This window comes from Xyrauchen texanus, chromosome 41 (genome assembly GCF_025860055.1).
Source record: "Xyrauchen texanus isolate HMW12.3.18 chromosome 41, RBS_HiC_50CHRs, whole genome shotgun sequence".
In the NCBI taxonomy this organism is placed as follows: domain Eukaryota; kingdom Metazoa; phylum Chordata; class Actinopteri; order Cypriniformes; family Catostomidae; genus Xyrauchen; species Xyrauchen texanus.
Window position 1 is genome coordinate 3284878 of NC_068316.1, and position 21200 is coordinate 3306077.

General features: G+C 40.2%; 1 protein-coding gene across 4 annotated transcripts in view; it reads left to right on the forward strand.

The window, feature by feature from the left end:
• Positions 1-18166, forward strand: part of LOC127634198 (myosin phosphatase Rho-interacting protein-like) — a 75694-nt gene extending 57528 nt beyond the window's left edge. For 3 of the 4 annotated variants that reach the window (XM_052113644.1, XM_052113645.1, XM_052113647.1), the window contains 8 exons: positions 4327-4474; positions 6554-6659; positions 6752-6911; positions 7041-7148; positions 7234-7320; positions 7449-7614; positions 10447-10523; positions 15341-18166. In XM_052113644.1, coding sequence (XP_051969604.1) covers positions 4327-4474; positions 6554-6659; positions 6752-6911; positions 7041-7148; positions 7234-7320; positions 7449-7614; positions 10447-10523; positions 15341-15412 — 924 coding nt within the window. In that variant the 3' untranslated portion in view covers positions 15413-18166. Of the gene's footprint in view, positions 1-4326; positions 4475-6553; positions 6660-6751; positions 6912-7040; positions 7149-7233; positions 7321-7448; positions 7615-10446; positions 10524-11382; positions 11443-15340 lie in introns of all 4 variants that reach the window. The other variant, XM_052113646.1, reaches the window with a different exon arrangement.
• The last annotated feature ends 3034 nt before the right edge of the window (positions 18167-21200 follow it).

The following is a 21200-nucleotide window of genomic DNA, read 5'->3' on the forward strand; positions in this document are numbered from 1 at the left end:
CTAACTGAGGCCACTGGATGTCTTATTGCAATGGAAGAGGCTCAGACTCTGAGAGAGGAACGAGAGAGGAAAGAGCAGCGATGCCTGGAGGAAAAACATGAGCGGGAACGACAGGGATTAACCAGGAGGTTGGCGGATTCTGAAGAGAAGAGGCGAGAAATAGAGGAGCAGCTGCAAGAGACACAAGAACAGGTGGAGGCACTGCTGAGAGGGAGTGGTGGGCTGGAAAGTGTGGGACTTAGAGAGGAGATGCCTCGTCTTCAGCAGGAGTTGGAGGCACAGATTGATATGGCAGAAATGTTGCGTGAGAACGTGAGGAGGCTGGAGGAGGAACGTGACCAACTTACATGCCGCTGTCAGGAACTCCTCAATCAAATTGCAGAGGCTGACCGGGAGGTGGGGAAGCAACAGGCACGTTTAACAACAGTGGAAACGGACTATTATTCTCTTGAGAGTTCATATGAGCGTGTCTCTGAAGAATTTTCTAGGATAAGTCGGGTGCTACAAGAGAAGGAAGAGGAGGTGAAGCAGACGAAGATGATGTACGAGCAGCTAATCAGACAGAAAGAGCAGGATTTGAGTGAGGCCCTCATTAAGATGGCCGCCTTAGGTAGCAGTCTGGAAGAAACAGAACTTTGCTTGCAGCAAAAAGAGAAACTTCTTTCTAAAATGGAGCATGACTATCCAGGGCTGGTAAAGTCCCGCAGAGCAGAACAGGAGCTGCAGGCAAAACTAGTGGTTGCAGAGGACAGGATCGCTGAGTTGGAAGAACACCTTGACGCCTTGCGACTCGGATTTGTGGATCTCAAGATACGGCGTTGCCGCTCACAGGAAGACATGTTAGACGGTTTGAAGGAGATGCAACACGATGCCTTGTCATCCTCAAGACCTTCCCAACTTACGCTCGCAAGAAGCAGCTCAGAGACAGAAATGTCCTTTGTAAAGAGGCAGAGGATTTGTTTTTCCTCCATTCAGTTCCAATCATATCACCAGTCAGACAAGTTTCAAACAGAAAACACATCTTTGGATCTGACACAAGATCTGACCCTGGACCATATGCATGACATTAGCATGTCCCAAGATAGCAGTGTAGGCAGTGTAAGTTCATTCCAACAGTGCAGAGATCCAGAGAAGTTCATCTCCATCATACATGCTCTGGAAGCCAAGCTGTTGGCCACAGAAGAGAAGCTCAGGCACCTCACGGAGAAGATATGGGATCAGCCTGATCATTCAGAGTTGCAGGAACAAATGAGCACCAGATCTACCATGGATGACTGCACGACTAAACCCTGTGAGGAATTGCCAATGGATGAAACCAGTCAGGAATCCCTCAACACAACTTATGTTGAGCAAGAAAATCAAGTCTTAAGTGATGACTATAAGAAGGCCTTGGCATTGGTGGAGTCTTGCACAGAAAGAGTTCGAGAAATTCTCAGCCGTCAGGATGACATCAGCCATTCTGAATCTCTCATTTGTGCTCTCACAGAAGTGAAAGAATGTCTCATTTGTGCCACCGTGCACATGAGGCAGGGCGGCATGTTCTATGAGGTGTGTCAGACCTCTGTGGTCCCAGATATGGATTCCGAGTCACTGAAGGAATGTATAAAGAACTTTGCTAGGACATTAACATTTGAGGCTGAAGTTCTGGAGAGGATGGGCTTCTCTCTGCAGGAAGGGAATTCTGATATTATGTCAGCCCTCAACTCTGTTTGCAAGGATGCAGAAAACATCAAGAAGAGCTCTAATAGCTGTCTCTCAATCGTGTATGCTGATATACTTTCCAGAAAACTTATGTTGGAGACCATGTTCTTGGCAGAGGTGAACAAGACTGCTGCTAATTCAGGTAGCCTAGCAAATATCCCCTTTTCGGAGGATGTCATCAAGAATGCCTGCATTAGTGCAGAGCTTGCATATTCCCTTCAGTGTCTAACAATGAATTTCCAGGACAAATTTGATGAGCTTCAAAGGGACTTGGTCAAGGTAAATGAGACCTTGAAGCAAAGGGACATGGCTCTGAATCAAGCTGTTAGCGCATCAAATCGTGCTCATATTGAAAGCATGGCCGCAAGTAATAGCAGTGAATGTTGTCTTGCTGATGTCACCCCTACCGAACTTGCCCCCTATATGGAGCAGATCGAGATAGAGGAGGCTCGGAGCTTAGCGGCAGAGATTGTACACCAACACTTATCAGACAGTGCTGAATCTGAATCACATCTACAAATAGGCAGGGAAAATCTCATTGCTGAGCTCAAGAAGCAAGCCAAAGCTCTACATAGTCTCTCTCAGGAGATTGAGAGGATTTGTGAGGACAGAGAAACCAGGTCTCTCTCTGGACTTGCAAAAGCCATCCAGACAAGTTCATGGCACGGTGACTCTAGAATTCTAACATGCAGCTCAGTTTGCATGCAAGAGGCACTGATGCAGGCACAGGTTGCGTATGTTGCTTGCAGGTTGAAAGCTGGTCACACAAGGGAACTGTCTCTTTGCCAAGAGACTAGCCGCAACATGGCGGCACTGGTCCAGGAACATGCTGAGAGTGTTGCGGCCATTCAAAGGCACTACCAGAGCTGTTTGGAGAAAGAACATCTCAGCTTCACTGGGACTATCAGCTCCTTGCAGGAGGAGAATGACATGCTACGAGGGGAACTATCTTATAAGCTGAGGGAGCTTATGGAGCAACGGCAGAACCTAACCCAGTTGGAAGAGGCATTTCATAGGGATAAAGAGGAGCTGAAGAGCAGGCACGCTGATGAGATGGGCAGAGCACAGCAAGACCAGATAGCTCAAGAGATGGACCTTATGGAACGTGTTGCTATGAGCCAAAGCCGGCTAGAGACCCTGCTGCTAGAAATGGAAGACACTGAGCTCAGGCACAAGGAGCATGTCAGGGAACTTGAGCAAGAATTTCGGGGCAAGGTCCAGCAACTAGAACAATCAAACAGAGAGGAGCTCCACAAGCTCCAAGAATGCTACAGTCGGAGAGTGGAGAAAAAAGAGGAGGCTGGTGCAACGTTAAACACAGTATGTCTTATGGAAGAGGAAGATGGATCTGGTCAGGTGGTGTGCAGGGATTTAGAGTCCCTGATGAGAGTCCAGGAGCTGGAGATGCAGTTGAGCAGGATGAGAAAGGAGCTGGAACAGAAACCATTGGATGGAGGTCTGACCAGCCTGAAGGAGAAGTACCAACAAGATCTGGACAGCCTCAAGGTTTAACCTTACATCTTCAAATTTAATGTCACACCTGTTCACCTCCATGTCACCTGTTTGTAGGATCCTCAGTAGTGCATTGCTGTAAGTTTGGGTTGCAGTGGTTTTAGCTGATTAAATTAAAATGACAATCCCACCTGTTTATTTGAGTATTTGTGCAATTGTAAATTTTGCCAGATTACAGCAGATATGTGTTGGCTTTTTTAAGTCAAAAGTTGTATTTATTTTGTGCATTCTGGATCATTCTCTTCTGGTATGACCACTGCAATCCTGTAGACTCATAACCACAATGCTTTCCCATTTCTTCTATACCCTATGCTGTAGTACGCATTAGCAGTCTTGAGATCACACAAAGTGTACATGAGCACCACCATGATTCCAGACACTTTGACAAACAAAGCAAATGGCTTTGTTTGTATCATTATCTCCTTCATTAGTGTGAGTGTTTGAATGCATGAATTTAATGCTCTAATTAACCCCTATCATTCACGCTTTTCCATCACTCCCCTGTGTTGTCTGTCATCTCTCACACCGCATGTGCATGGGTTGAAATGACAAACAGGGTTATTCCAGTAGTTATCTTAAGTGCCACCCAACCCTGTTCACCATTTCTGTGGTCTCGGATATGTGCCAACATCATAGTTGTCAGAAGTTAGCATATCTGTGTAGAGAGGCTGGGTAAAAATATAGATTTTCTGATTTATTTAAATCTTTATTTGATTATATTAATTATATCTACAAATCAATATGTTAATGTGAACCCTTTTTAAAGTGCATTTGTGAACAGTCTTCAAAATGAACATCACTCAACTCTAATAACAAGTAAAACTGGATTTGGCTTGTAAATAAAATGCCATTTTACCACCATCAAGCCGCAATATTTTAGTAATACACCAATTACATTCATGTCATTGCAAAATTGACATTGTAACCAAAATGCATTTCATATTGGATCAAATTCAAATCTAACCCTAACCCCTTAAAACCTTACATTAATGTTACCCCCTAACCATTCAGATCTTTAATTTAAATCAAGAAATCAATGTCAAAGTCCAGCCCTAGTAATGCTAAGCTTGTTTGGCATGCGTTTTGTGATCGTATGTTTGATGTGAAACGCAGGCAACATGCGAGCGGGGATTTGCAGCGATGGAGGAAACTCATCAGAAGGTGATCGAAGACATTCAGAGGCAGCACCAGCGTGAGATACGGAAACTTCTAGAGGAGAAAGAAAGACTGCTGGAGGAGGAAACTAATGCCACTATTGCTGGTAATGAAAGCATCATTGTATTTAAGATTATATGAGTAACACTTTATAATCATTGATGATAAACTCTTAACATTGCATAATAGGGTTTTGAACTGAGAACCGGTTCCATTCTTTAAAAAATACCGGAATCGTATGATCTTCTTGACTTTTGGTTCCGTTAACGGTTCTCCAGCGTGCAATGTTCCACCGATGTGGCTGGAACACAGTCCTCAAATACTACAACAGTGCTGCCCTCGACTGACTCTACAGCGTAAAAACACACAGTTCTACTAGTGTATTTAATTCCCAATCGAACGAGTCTCGAGCCCCGGCTCTTTTTACAGTGGGAGACATATGCGCTTCCGGTACAGTTCGATTCCCGAAATAATTATTCAAAGGAGATGGGTCTTTTGAATGTCTAACTCGAAATTAAATATGAACTGTTGAAGTCTCACAAGCCTGAATTACAACATTAAGGTACTGTGGCAGGGCGGAGGACGGGGCCGGGTCGGGATTCCGCACACCCGGCCCCTAATCAGGCTAAATTAGCCCTTGAGAAGGATAAAGGCCGACCGAAGATGGCAGTTCAACAGACAGGGAGATTTACGGTCAGCTGTCCGACACCGGGTGTGTGTGTGTGTGTGTGTGTGTGTGTGTGTGTGTGTGTGTGTGTGTGTGTGTGTGTGTGTGTGTGTGTGTGTGTGTGTGTGTGTGTTTTGTCTTTTTGGTTCAGTTTTATATTAAACTATTATTTATATCGTCAAGCCGTTTCTCGCCTCCTCCTTTCCATTAATCCCTTTACACTGGTGCCGAAACCCGGGAAGGAGTAGGGATGCGCCGTAGCTTAGTCCTCAGCCACTCCTTCACCCTCTAATGGATGACAGCCGTGCCTCCTGCGAATCGGAGGCAGTCTTCCGGCCCCTGGAGGACAGAACGCCCTGACGTGTTCTCGGGATAACAGAAGGGGTCTCCTCCATTCCTGGCAGGAGTTCTCCCTTCACTGTCGGCGGCCGTTTATATGCTCTCAGGCGGCCGGGCTCCTCCGTCCCCGGCAGATGGCCGCGGCTGCTCCGTTGGGGTGGATGGTAGTGGCGAGGACTCTACTACGGCACATCCCTCCTCCTTACCGGGTTTCGTTACCAGTGTAAAGGGATTAATGGATAGGAGGAAGCGAGAACCGGCTTGACAATATAAATAATTGTTTCATTGAAAACTGAAAAGACAAACACACACACACACACACACACACACACACAGGTGTCAGACAGCTGCCTGTAAATCTCCCTGTCTGTCGCACCGCCGTCTTTGGTCGGCCTTTATCCCTCTCAAGGGCTAATTAGCCTGATTAGGGGCCGGGTGTGCGGAATCACGACCCAGCCCCGCCCTCCGTCCTGCCACAGCTACAAAACACTGTCTTAACTGTCTCTTGAACTGTTACTGTTTATTTAATGATGACCTGTGTCTCTATTAAATCAAACAGTGCAGGTTGTTCATATGACAATGTCTGTACAAGACCTTTTACAAGAGCTGTATTACATTTATTTATATCGGCTCTGTACAAATCTGAAATGATCTCATTATTTGGGAACAGACAGCAGAGGGTAGTAAATACAATAAGAATTGCATTTCTCATTTCGAAATAATTCTTAAAGTACTACAAGAATGACCGGAATCATTAAGTGGAACTGGAATCGTAAAATTCCTAAAGATTCCCAACTCTATTGCTTAATTAGTATGTTTATGGTTAATGGTCTGCACTTATATAGCGCCTTTTTAACCTTAACGGTATTCAAAGCGCTTTCCACTGTGACTCATTCACCCATTCACACAACATTCATACACCAATGGTGGCAGAGCTGCTATGTAAGGTGCTTGCCTGCCATTGGGAGCAACTTGGGGTTCAGTGTCTTGCCCAAGGACACTTCGGCATGTGGAGTCATGTGGGACGGGAATCGAACCACCAACCCTGTAATTAGTGGCCAACCTGCTCTACCACCTGAGCCACAGCCGCCCAATCTGACATCTATATGATACCCGCTTGAAGGGTTTGACAGCATTATTGATTATAGGTGTCACACGTGTCTGTTTATGTGTGTGCAGCCATTGAAGCCATGAAAAACGCTCATCGAGAGGAACTGGGGAAAACGCAGCGCACGCAGATGAGTGGTGTGAGCGCAGACATCCAAGAACTGCGCAGACAGTATGAGTGAGTGGATATGTAAAAGATAAACATAACAGCACACATTCACTCTTGTTTCTTCTTAGATTTGTTTAAGTGTGTACATGTCCTGTATGTAGAGAGGAGCTTCAGTCTATCTATCGTGAGCTGGAAGTATTATCCGAGCAGTATTCCCAAAAGTGTTTAGAGAACGCACATCTGGCTCAAGCGCTGGAGGCAGAGAGACAAGCATTGGGGCAATGCCAGAGAGAGAACCACAAACTGCACACACACAACCAGGTGAACCAACATCAAAATGGGGACGTCCTCTTTACTTGCGTTGTTCTCTAATCATGATCATTAATCATAACCCTACGTTTTTACATTTTAGATTTGAATTAAGAACTTATGTGTGTGTTTGTGTGTAAGGATCTAAATCATCGTCTGAATGAGGAAATCACTCGAATGCACTCCTGCGGCAGTGGAAACAAAGCAACTTCCTCTCTTACTCAGGGCAAAGACATCTATGAACTGGAGGTACAATACTCGCAACAAAATCTCAGGTGTCTGAATTATCAAGTATGACACACACAAACATACTAACTGTAAACGTTTGTTGCAGGTTTTGTTGCGTGTAAAGGAGTCAGAGATACAGTACCTGAAACAGGAAATCAATTCTCTCAAAGATGAGCTACAGTCAGCACTTCGGGTAAGAAACACAAACATGAATTCTCTTTAGTGTGTTTAAAGTCCAGCTAAATCAAAATGTATGCCATTTACTGTCTCTATGCTATGCTATGCTATGCTTGTGTGTTTTGATGTCTGTGCATTATGTAGGATAAGAAGTATACATCAGATAAATACAAGGACATTTACACGGAGCTGAGTATCGTGAAAGCTAAAGCTGATTGTGACATCAAAAAGCTGAGAGAGAAACTATTGGCTGCTACTGATGCACTCGGCGAATTAGACACTGGGGGAGGAGCCGTTACCACTGGATACGGTGAGACATTTAGAGTCGAAATGAATTCAAATTGACCCTATTTACATTCTTAAGATACAACATTTATTAGTGCATGTTATTCTCAATAAAAATGTCTGCGTAATCAAAATGGAATAACACTCTCCGCCGTGCAGCCTTTTGTTAATGTTATCCAATAGCTAAATTGTAAATGCAGTAATTTTGTATTTTATTTATTTAGTTTTTCACCCTTTTTCACCATATTTGGCACGCCCGATACCAAATGTGCTTTTAAGTCCTCGTGGTGGTGTAGTGACTCAATCCGGCTGGCGGAGGACGAATCTCAGCAGCCTCCGCATCTGAGACCATCAATCCGTGCATCTTATCACGTGTCTTGTTAAGCGCGTTGCCACTGAGACATAGCGCATGTGGAGGCTTCACGCCATCCACTGTGACATCCACGCACAATTCACCAAGCGCCCCACCGCGAAAGAACCACATTATAGTTACCACGAGGAGGTTACCCCATGTGACTCTAACCTCCGGTCTCCTAGCAACCGGGCCAGTGTGGTTGCTTAGGAGACCTGGCTGGAGTCACTCAGCACGCCCTGGGGTGCAAACTAGTGAACTCCAGGGGTAGTAGCCAGGGTCTTTACCACTGAGCTACCCAAGCCCCCCGTAAATGCAAATTTGGGCAAAACTATATCACGTGGTACCTTGGTACTCTGAAGTGAAGCGGTGTCCACTGTGTGGCGCTAAAAGCGAGTTGAATGTTCTTCCAAACAGATCAGTTTTTTTTATGTTAACCTTGTGTGACCCCGTGTTGTGCATTTTGGCTTTGCTATACGCAATGCATCATTTAATTTAATTTAATTTAAACTGACTAATATTAGTTAAGGAGATTCTGTGCTGTCAATAAAGGGTTAAACTTTCGACACACGTCGAAGGTCATGTGACAGAACAACTTGGCGGCAATGCTAGAGGAGTTTGGGTTTGGTTGAAATGCCAACGAAACTACGTCTGGTAAGAAACCTAATTAAGTTTTTACACTGAACCACATTTGAGTCAAAAGATTAGAGTCTCTATTTTCATCCGATATCCCATTTTAAAAATTTTAACGATTTTTCATAAAACGGCACACTGTTAAACACAATGACCACATTTGTGGGCTGTATGTTCAGTTTCAGTTCAAATATCCTATATTTACTGTACATCACATTGAGAATTAATGGATGCATCCAAAAGCTGATAAATGTTGCTTTCAGAGACTTATATGCAGTTAGGATAAAAATAAGGAGTATTTTAAACTGTTCTGAGACCAGTGCAGACAGACAGCACACTGGAGGTTAAGTCATGCACTAAATAGGGAGCAAGGGAGCATCCTATAGCTCTCCTATAACTGTTCTGAGACCAGTGCAGACAGACAGCACACTGGAGGTTAAGTCATGCACTAAATAGGGAGCAAGGGAGCATCCTATAGCTCTCTATAACTGTTCTGAGACCAGTGAAGACAGACAGCACACTGGAGGTTAAGTCATGCACTAAATAGGGAGCAAGGGAGCATCCTATAGCTCTCCTATAACTGTTCTGAGACCAGTGCAGACAGACAGCACACTGGAGGTTAAGTCATGCACTAAATAGGGAGCAAGGGAGCATCCTATAGCTCTCCTATAACTGTTCTGAGACCAGTGCAGACAGACAGCACACTGGAGGTTAAGTCATGCACTAAATAGGGAGCAAGGGAGCATCCTATAGCTCTCCTATAACTGTTCTGAGACCAGTGAAGACAGACAGCACACTGGAGGTTAAGTCATGCACTAAATAGGGAGCAAGGGAGCATCCTATAGCTCTCCTATAACTGTTCTGAGACCAGTGAAGACAGACAGCACACTGGAGGTTAAGTCATGCACTAAATAGGGAGCAAGGAAGCGTCCTATAGTGCATTCACTCCTAAAATCTGATCAAAAGTTCAGTTTCAGGCTGCAGATGATGTTTGGATCACTCAACATGTTTGACACATGGGATGATGATCATCAGTACATAGAGTCACCATTTATAATGGATCATTTTATTTGAACATGGTTGGCTGTGATTGGATGATGCTGGACGTTAGTACATCTGAATTAATTATGATCATTTCTGACTAACGTCTCAAAACTTTTATCAGACTTTCTATAGCTTGGTATTATTTAAAATTCTCAACGTAGTCCTGCTATCCACATATGTGGACATAAATTTTTAAGGAAAACGATTTGGTCTTTTGTTGCATGTGCTACTAGTTACAAATCAAAAAGGGAAATGGAAAATGCACACAGCAGTCATGCTCTGGTCTCAGGAGGTTAATGCTCGATCGAGTTTTAAATCAACAAAACCGACCTCCCTAAACCTACCTGAGGGTAATTAAAAGCAAAAATGAGATGAAAGACGCAAGTGACATCTTTTTGTGGTGCTTTTATGACACTTTCAGCTCACTTGTGGACTCACGTGCTCATCAGGACTTGTATTCCAGTCCTTTACGTCACAAGTGCAATGATCTGTTGAGCTATCGTGCAATTTAATCACCTTTGAACAAGCTTGTAAATGTAGTTGGTTATGTGATGCAAACGTAAAAACGAGTAATATGCTATAGTAAAAGTGTTTAGATGTCATAAGATAGCATTGTATGAGGAACAGGGTGAAAAGTAAGTGTTTATTAACTGATAATCTGCCGTTTTACTCTTGATTTGTGTGAAGTGAATAAAGTCGTTGTTGTTGTAGCGCCGCTTGTGTTCATTTCACCGCGATACGTACAACGAGCCATTTAAAAATAATTAGCAAAACTGTATTTATCATAGCACGATTCTGTTAGATTTGATGTATTTGTGTTTGTTGCAGATATCATGAAGTCGAAGAGTAACCCTGATTTCCTGAAGAAAGAAAGGTCCAGACAGTTACGCGAGGTCAGGTCAAAGGTGAGCATTCAGAGACTATGACCTTGTTTCCAGCCAGTATTAAGATGCAGATCAGCGCTCAATGCAGGCGTCACCTTTTGGGATTGGATCGCAAAAACCACATACGAACGTGGTCCAAAATGCATGTGACCAGATCACATTTGAGGTGTAAACGCTAATCCGTCCTGTATGCGTCCCGGCAGCAGCGAAGCTCCACCCCTCACCTGTCAATCAACCACTGCACTAAATCAAACGTTTCAACATTGCCATTTACGAGAATGCTTTAAACGGAAATAACCGTCCGATCTGAACATTTTAAATAGTGGATGCATACACAATCACGAGAGCTTCGCACGGATCTTCTTTAGTGCGTCTGATATCAACACAGATGACACACATGAACACCTGAAGCACCTTTAATACAGGTAATCCACTAAAATAACAGATAATTCTCCTTGACATGTTGAGCTTATTCTTGGATTAAATTTCAATCGCATTTGGGAGAAACAGTGCACCATTTTTTGAATTATCATTTATTATCATGCAGTATCACACTGATATAGTGATTGATGTACCGTCATGAATTAGAGACTCTCCCCTCCTAATCTGCTCAAGTGATCACAGCAGACGCATTTAATGTCTGTGATGTCTCACCTGACCACATGTGTTCATATCACCCCAGACGCATCGTAATACCAGGTGGAAATGGGGTCTTTGTGTCTAAATGTGTCATTTTCAACTGTTGTGTGTATTAATATTCCTGTAGCTTTATGTGCAAAAATGACATTGGTTGTGTATGTTTATGTGCTGTGAAATGTATGGAAACTGTACACATGTATTTGCGTGTATGTGTCCTCACATGTATACATTACCCTGTCAGGCAGAGAGTGAGGGGTTGGTTGGGGGTATCTGACTGCTGTGACCCCGTCTGGTAAAGCAGGTATATAGAGAGTTTGAATCCTGCATGAGGCCTCACTGTTTGAATCCCACCTGCACCTTTACCTGGTTTTGGCAGGTTGACACATAACCAGCACAGATTAATGTTACCTGAACGTTATGTGTTCTTATTGTTTTCCTGTTGCTTGTGACCTTTGTGTGATTTGGTTGTTGTATTTTAAGTGGTCTGTCTTTAGCCCTATTTTGACGTAATTGTTCCTCCGGGTGACGTCTACAAAAGAACATAAACCTCATGCATTTGATCCGCAGTTAAAGGGATGGTTCACTCAAAAGTGAAAATTCGGTTATGTTTTACCCACCCTCAAGTTGTTCCAAACCCGTTTTACTTTCTTTTCTCTGTGGAACACAAAAAGAGATGTTAGGCAGAATGTTAGTCTCAGTCACCATTCGGTTTCATTGTATGGGAAAGAGCAGCGTCAACATTCTTCAGAAATGTCTCCTCCCGTGTTACACAGAAGAAAGTAAGCCACTTAGCAGCAGTTAAAAAAAGATCTTCAAACATGCATTTTAGGCCACGATTACGGTCAGTAATGTAATTCGCTAAGTAAATAATTCGGAATGTTTTTCTCTGTGTGGAGGAAAAACATGCATGAAGTTTCCACTACCGGCATAAAGGAAATGCAGTCTAGCACCTGCAAATGCTGGAATTACCTCACGTCCCCATTTAAAACAATTACTGTCTGAATAGGACTTTGTGTGTGCTGCTTTTAATGTATCTTGCACGTTAAAGTGTGATTGCAATGCATTATGGAACTCAAATGGAGATTTAAAGGAATATAACGGGCTCATCCGACCGCAATTGTGCCATAATGTTGATTACAACAAAAATGTATTCTTTCTCGTGCCTCATTTCCTTTAAAAAAGGTTAAAATGGAGTTTACAGTGAGACACTTGCAATGCAAGTCAATGGGGCCAATTTTTGGAGGGTTTAAATGCAGTAATGTGAAGCTTATAAGTTTATAAAAGCACATTATTTGAACTGTGAACTGTTCAAATCAATTTGGCTGATTTGGGCATTTTTCCCAGAATTTAAATAACGTTTTTGCACCACAATATCCTGCAAAACATGTTTTATTATTATTATTATTATTTTAGTGATATGTGGTAATAAAGAATCACGTGTCCCGTTGAAGTGCTCTGTACTTCTTGTAGGCAATGGGACTGATCTAATAGTGTCGTAATAAAGAAATTCGGCACCAGCAGAGTGTTCATTGCACAGTAAACGGCTGTGAATGCCATATGGAAAGCGCAGACATATTGACATGGATTTCAAAGATTTAGTGGAAAGCCAAATGAATAAAGAAATGTAGGGTTTTGGAACACAAATCCCAAATATTCCTTTAAGCGAAGTGCATGCTTTCACAGTGGAATATTGTAATCCCGTGCAGATCTGACCTTTTGAAGAAGGTAATTGGGTCAAGTTCAAAGCAAATGGCACTTGACCCTTCACTAAGCCCCACCCCCTTGGTCACTGTTGTTCACTCTTGACAGAACTTCACATAGGAAGTCATTGGATATGTCAAATGTGTGGTCAAAGCTGATTGTATATTCTTTGTGTGCTAGATTGAAGTGTGGATTGCACCATAACTTGATTAAAAACTAGATATTTATTGTACAATTACTTAGAAACAATGGGTGTTTCTCAGTGTGCGTTCTTTTGTGTTCTTACACTGTAAAATTTAAATAAACATGCTTATTTATCTCAGCTTAATTTAAGTCATGTGAATAAGTTACAAGTAAACTTAAAAGTGCTGGAAGTCATTTTAATTTTTTCATGGAAAGGTATTCAAAAAATGTCCTGCCCCTGAAAGATATTAATTAAATAAGTGTCATGACATCTCATCTCTGTAAACGGCAAACAAAAATGTGTCCGCGGTCTCTGGCGCTTTCTGCCTGTCAATCATTTTGCACGTTCTCATAGTATTGTAGTTGCAGCAAGTTATTGTGGCTTAATGCCATTTTTATGCCGTGTTGTTCATAACAGTTGTCAGTAGAGGGCGCTGTTTTGCTGCTGCTGTTTTTGACAACAGTTTCTGCACTATATCTGTCTCAAAGCTCTTTTGCTATATTTTGAGTGCGGGTTTTGGAAAGAGGAGGCGTGGCTTATTCAACATATGGAAATAGAACGGGTAAAATCGCTTGCAGCACCTTTAACGTATCATTGCTTTTATTTTAATTATTTAAATTGATTTATAGCGCATCTTATACAGTATAAAGGCAATTATGACTGGAATCTCAGTTAGATATAACTATAACAAAAATAAAGGTTCTTTGTCTGCATGTTGGTTCCATGAAGAACCTTTAACATCCAAGGAACCTTCTCATTGCACAAATGGTTCTGTGTATTGTAAAGGTTCTTCAAAAATGGTTCTTTTAACCTGTTGATACGCACCCCTTTCTGAGCACAAACTATTAAAATGACACACCTGAAGTTAAATGGTTGTATTTACGGGACCCTTTGGAGTTTGGACACAGTTGGAGTATCTTTTGAAAGAAGACACTTTGGGCTTTATTTCACAAGTGTCAGAATTAATATATGTTGTTATTTATTAAAGTTAGAGAAGCTGAAGTTTATATTAATGGAAATATTTTGTTCTGAACATGTTTTTATCATCTAAAAAAATATATAATAAAAGTACCAAGACAACCCAGAAATACAATGTGCTCAAAGTCACGAGTCTAAAGAAGTTAAGTTTCTAATCTGAAGATGATTTAATAATAAATGAGTTCCTGCAGCTTTAATCTCTGTAAATTCTCTGTTAGTGTTCAGAGTAAAATGAAGCTCCGCCTCTCAAGACGACACTAAATCTGATGGCACTGCTCCACTATTATGATTAAAACTACGCCGGGCTGGAGACGGGCTGGTTTTGTTTATGAGACTCTAATATATCAGATCATAAACAGTTTTACAACACGAATGCTGCTCAGATTGCAGTTTGTTGAAGAACGATGATGAAGGCGAGATCTCATGTAAACAATGGAGAATATATCAATAATTCTCACATTTATCAATTTTATGGACAAAAAGTGCGATTCGATGTTTTTAATGAACGCTTGTCATGGACGATTGACCCAAGTGTGTTGAACTGGATTCATCTGGCGATCGTGTTTTCATAATAAAAGTCCCGTTTTGATATTGCATGTTTTCATAATAAAAGTCCTGTTTTGATAGCGCATGTTTTCATAATAAAAGTCCCGTTTTGATATTGCATGTTTTCATAATAAAAGTCCTGTTTTGATATAGCATGTTTTCATAATAAAAGTCCCGTTTTGACATCGCATGTTTTCATAATAAAAGTCCTGTTTTGATAGCGCATGTTTTCATAATAAAAGTCCCGTTTTGATATTGCATGTTTTCATAATAAAAGTCCTGTTTTGATATAGCATGTTTTCATAATAAAAGTCCCGTTTTGACATCGCATATTTTCATAATAAAAGTCCCGTTTTGATATTGCATGTTTTCATAATAAAAGTCCTGTTTTGATATAGCATGTTTTCATAATAAAAGTCCCGTTTTGATATTGCATGTTTTCATTTGTACTCCTGCATAAATAACTCAATCGCTGTTTCTGCAGGATTACTATCGTGAAACAGAGATCAGATATCAATGTTGAACCCTTAGACCTTTGAAAAGATGTATAATGTTAACATTAATTACATTTATAGACTGTAATTATATATTAAATGTAAGCAGAGTGACGTCACCACCGCGTGCGGGGAATTGCGTAACAACATTCATGGCATCACTGCAAAAAAACAAACAATTTTGGAACCTTTATTTTATGATTTAATCTGTTTGTTTGTCTGTTTGTTTGTTTGTGTGTTTGTTTGTTTGTTTCTTCATTGTTCTCTATCTCTCTCTTTCTATCTCTCTGTTTCAGAGTTTGAAAGAGGGATTGACTGTCCAGGAGCGGATGAAACTGTTTGAAACAAAAGACTCCAGAAAGACATAATGTCTCTCATGCATCCTTTCTTTATTTCTTATTTGTATTTGACATTTCTTAATTTCTTGATTTAAGGTCTTCTTGCTTGGTAGATAAAAGCAGGATTAAGATTTTTTTTGAGTGTGTCTTAATGTTGATTTGTGTGAATTAAATGAATACAATGTTTCAGTATTTACAGAGACTCTCTCTAATGAACCACATATTGTGATGTTTTCTTTTGGTCTCTATTAACATTTAAGATTGCAAAAGTTCTCCATCAGTATATATTGACACTTAAACTCAGTATTTAACACTGCTTATAAAGAACGCTGAAAGTGTGTGTATTTCTCTCAAAGTCTTCTAAAATGACATTTGTATGATTGTTCTGAGAGACGATTGTCAAAAGAGTGATGATATTTTGCCAATGATACTGTAAATAGAAGTTGTGTTTGTGCAAGTTATGATGCTTTTTCAAACTTTATAGTACTGTAACTTTATGAAGATGAAATGATTTGGTTTATATATGCTGGGTAATTTGAGAAAACGGTGTGTGTGTGTTTTGTAGTGTATATTTGACTGTCAAAACGTTTTTGGGTGGTTTGTCGAATGTGCCGAAATCATTTACTTGAGGGGAATCCAATTGCTGTTTTAATTGCTTTTGTGTTGCTTTCATGTACGAAATATAGAGCAACCCAACTTGATGTCTGCTGTCAGTCTTGCAGCATAAAACGTTCGGCTACTGATAGTGAGTTTAGTTTTGTCCTGTAATTCGATTTGAACACAAAGGAATTTTTAAGCTGTGGAATTGTTTTGTTATTCCAGCGTTTGTTTGTTTTATACTTTCCTTTGCATGAATGTGAAGCACTTTGACAAGTCGCAATGATATATTTCTGTGCTCTTATTTTGAAACGTGATTCCATTTTCCTTCTGTTCCAGAATTCAGAACATAAACACACACCAGAGAAAACTCACTGTATAATATTCAATACATGCTTTGTAAATATTTGGTTTTAGAGAAAATGTCTTTATCCTGTTCTCATTCTACATAGAGAAAAAAAATCTTTATATCTTTCTATATACAGTATGTGTGCGTGCGTGTGTGTGTGAGAGAGCGAGAGAGAGATAAACAATGAAATCTGTTCTGCCATATTCTGCTTGATAAATGGTAGTTGCTCTTTAACCTCCTGAGACCCCTTGTCCACATTGTTTTGGCTTCGCTATAAGCTATTCCTAATTTAATTTAAACCAACTGATCTCAGTTCAGGAGACTCTGTGCTGTCAGCAAAGGGTTAAACTTTGGATGCAGCCAGTTGTGTGATAAAACAACATGGCACCGATCTCAGCTGAGTGGGAGAAATGCCAGCAAAAGTGCATCTGGTTAGAAACCTCATTAAGCTTTTACATTAAAACCTGTTTGAGACAAAAGATTAGAGTCTCTAGTTTCATCCCATATGCCATTTTTTTTATAGATCGATTTTTTTTTCATAGATTTATTGCGAAATGTCACGCTGTTAAACACAATTACCACGTATGTGGACTATAGGCTCATTTTCCTTAAAATATCTTACATTCTCGGTGCATCACATGGAAAATCAATGCATCCAAAATCTGAAAAAGCTGTTACTTTCAGAGGCTTTATATGGAGTTAAGATGAAAATAAGGAGCATTTCAAACTGTTCTGAGATCAGTGCAAACAGACAGCACTCTGGAGGTTAAGTCATGCACTAAATAGGGAGCATCCTATAGCTCTCTATAACTGTTCTGAGACCAGTGCAGACAGACAGCACTCTGGAGGTTAAGTCATGCACTAAATAGGGAGCAAGGAAGCGTCCTATAGTGCGTTCACTCCTAAAATCTGATCAAAAGTTCAGTTTCAGGCTGCAGATGATGTTTGGATCACTCAACATGTTTGACACACATGGGACGATGATCATCAGTACATAGATTCACCATTTATAATGTATCATTTTATTTGAACATGGTTGGCTGTGATTGGATGATGCTGGACATTACTTATATCTGAATTAATTATGTTAATTTCTGATGTAATGTCTGTAGAAACACGATTAACCAACACTCCTGGACACATAATAAACAATTTGATTTTTTAAATTTTGGTTTTCTATTGCTTGGTATTATTTAAAATTCTCAACTTAGTCCCAATGTCCACATATGTAGACATACGTTTTTTGGAAGATTATTTGGTCTTTATATACAAAAGTTTAGAATAATGTATTTAATGTAGATTTTGCTGTTTCAGAAGGAAATTTGTATTTTAATTAATACAATTTTGGGGATTCATTTGCACTTTTCGCACCAAACTACATTCATCTCTAGGACACCGAATGCATCTCCTTCCTGAGCGGTGTGATGACTGTGTGGTCCCATGGTATTTATACTTGAGTACTATTGTTTGTACAGATGAACGTGGTATCAGGCATTTGGAAATTGCTACCAAGGATGAACCAGACTTGTGGAGGTCCACCATTTATTTTTTGGAGGTTTTGGCTGATTTCTTTAGATTTTCCCATGATGTCAAGCAAAGAGGCACTGAGTTTGAAGGTAGGCCTGAAAATACATCCACAGGTACACCTCCAATTCAGTACACCTCCAATCAGAAGCTAATCGTCTAAAGTCTTGACATAATTTTCTGCAATCTTTCAAGCTGCGTAAAGGCACAATTAACTTAATGTATGTAAACTTCTGACCCACTGGAATTGTGATAACATCAATTAAATTGAGTTGTAAGGTTGTAAAAGCAACAACTTGTGTACAGATATGTTTGCAAAGATGTAATATTTATCTGTGCCACACAAATTAATTTGTGTGCAAATTAAAATATGGAACATTCCATAAAATTGACTCCCAGGAAGTGACATCATTTGGATCTTTTTGCAGCAAGACAGATTGGTAAATATCCCATTTAATTTTCTATATTTGTACCCATATTGTATTGTCTAAACTCAACCATCAAACTGTTACAAAAGATATTTTTGTAAAATATATATATATATATATATTTACTACAGACCAACATTTGACAACCTAGCTAGCCCTTATTCGCATATATTGTATTTAAAGAGTTTATATATATATATTTATTTATTTATAGCAAGAAAGTAACGAAATCAAGTGTTTTAAACTGTTATTTTGTACCAAATTTTGATAACGTTGTTTCATTTGCAAAGCTTGTATAAAATACCAGAAAAAAATACATTTTTGACTTAACTGATTAAAGAGTTTAAAGCTGTGTTTTTGTTGTATTATGGTTGCGGCCAAAAGAGGGCAGAAACATCCCAGTTCAGAATAACACTGTATATTTATGTTGATCGTTCAGCTGACAAAACTTTAAAAATACGTAGACGAAAATCACCGAGACGTTTGATGTGTGTGTTTACTTCTGGAAAGCGCATTTTTTACATTGTTTGCTCATCTTCAATACATAAGACATATATGTCAACAAGTATGTCTCAGGTGTCAATACATTCAGCAGATGACTTTGAGATGTTTATGATTTAGAATGTTTGTAAATCAGATCTTTAATTAGCATAACTGTGAATAAGGTAGTAGCCACCCTTGCAAAAATCAAGAGGTCTGGCAAACTTGCCGCAAATAATTTGCACATGCTAATTAGCTTGCGGGCTAACTCTTCATTGTAGCCTAAGGTTTGCTGCAGGTTTACCGCTACCGGTAATGAGCTGGAAATTTCTGGCAATCATTTGTGTCACAAGATAATTTGTGTGTGACAATAATGAGTGGGAAATTAACAAGTTTGTTTTTTTTAGTAAGTTGGGATAGCTCAACATTGAAATACAAATTCTGGCAATATTTACTCACCTTCATGTCGTTTCAAACCTGTACGACTTTTCTTCACAAAAGGAGAAATTTAGTGAAATGTCCAAGTTGTTTAAAACTGGTTTTTGGCACAGAAATCTACATGACCACCCATGAATTTACTATAGTAACGCTAACTGTACTTTAGCTACGTTTTTCTAGCAAGTCAGTCCACTGCTGGGCATCTTTGGGACGCTCTCGGGAGGCTATTTCCAGTCATGCCAGTGCAGCTCCTATATAGTTGAATGGGGAAAGACCGAAATGTCAATGGGTGGCGGCATGGGATTATTGCCATTAAAGGAATATTCTGGGTTCAATGCAAGTTAAGTTCAATCAACAGCATTTGTGTCACAAAGTTCATTACCACAATTATTATTTTCTTTAAAATAAGCAGAAATCTGTGTTACAGTGAGACACTTATAATGGAAGTGAATGGGGCCAATTTGTAAACATTTCATAAGTATTGCAACAAAAGAAAAAAAGTACACAATATGCGTGTTGACATGATTTCATTGTGATCAAATCTCTTGCTAACGTTTACTGGGTAAAGTTACTTTCAATTTTACAACTTTGTTGCCATGACGACATAACGACAAACACTAAATCCTTAAAAGTGATCCATTTACGTCCATTTGAACAGATCTGAACGCAGGAGACCGTAGACGCAATCTCATGCGAAGAAACTAAGCTGTAAATTCGAAAATTCGAGCTTTGTGAACTCTGACCTGCGAATCTGTATGATGAGAGGACACGTGACCAATTAAAGATCAAAATGTATTCACAGCAGCGACATCTTCGATTTTTGTCAGGAATGACATTGAAGCTGTAAGGCAGGCCTATTCAACTGGCGACCCGCGTGCCAAATCCGGCACGTTTGAAATTTTCAGTGGCGGTGAGGTTGTCAGTTGCCTTGTGTGCTGTTTACATAGACATTGCCTTGTGTGCCCCCCCCCATCTAGACTCCATTATACAGGTTGGTATGCATTTGTTCTGTGATTCATCTGATTCTGAAGTCTAGCGATGCATCTGAAGTATCTGGTTTAGCAGCATCAAATACACTGACGAAGTCACAACCTCCGCCAATGTGCCTGTATTGCTCTGTAGATGGATACGGCTCAACAGCAGAGCAGCGCGAGCGCAAAGCAGGTGCCTTTTTACTCACAGACCGGTCTCAAGCTCTTAAACGAGCACCTCTGATCATTGCAGCACCGCGAGAACCAGTGAAAAGCAAGGGGCAAGATACGGAAACCATTTGAATTCGGCACCGAATTCTACATGACCACCCTTGAGTTTACTAGAGTAGCGCTAACTGTACTTTAGCTGGGTTTTTCTAGCAAGTCAGTCCACTGTTGGCCATTTTTGGGAAGCTCTCGGGAGGCTATTTCCAGTCATGCCAGTGCAGCTCCTATCTAGTTGAATCTCAAAAACAGTTACGATCAAAGAACATATTTCAAATCGGCAATAAAATATGACAATACTGGAATCATGAATTGTGCATCGTTTCCTCAGATTACGCTAAAAAATGAAATATTCCCGCTCATGTAGCTAATGCACATGCGCGTTCTAGAGTTGATTGACAGGCGATGTCTGTATCTAAAAGGTGATTGGCTCTTTTAACTGTAAGGCGGGACTTCCTTTCTACATCCGTTGACCGTTGGGCGCTCAGAGCTCCTTGGTTTCGGTTTCTCCCATTCATTTAAATAGAAGTGGCCCATTCCATGTGTTGACTACAAATACCACTGTTAAAACTATAAAAATAAATAAATATATACATACAATTTTTCATAAGGGCAAATGCAAACATTTATCTAATAATTATAATTAACATACACTATTTATTTGAGATGAAATAGAAATGCGTAAATCCTAAAAAAAAAAAATTATCAAAAAAATAGGCTAAAATATTTTAGTTCGAGTGTAAGAAAAAATAGCTGATTTGGTTTCCTTCAGAAATGTCAATGTATGACTCATTTGAATCAATAAG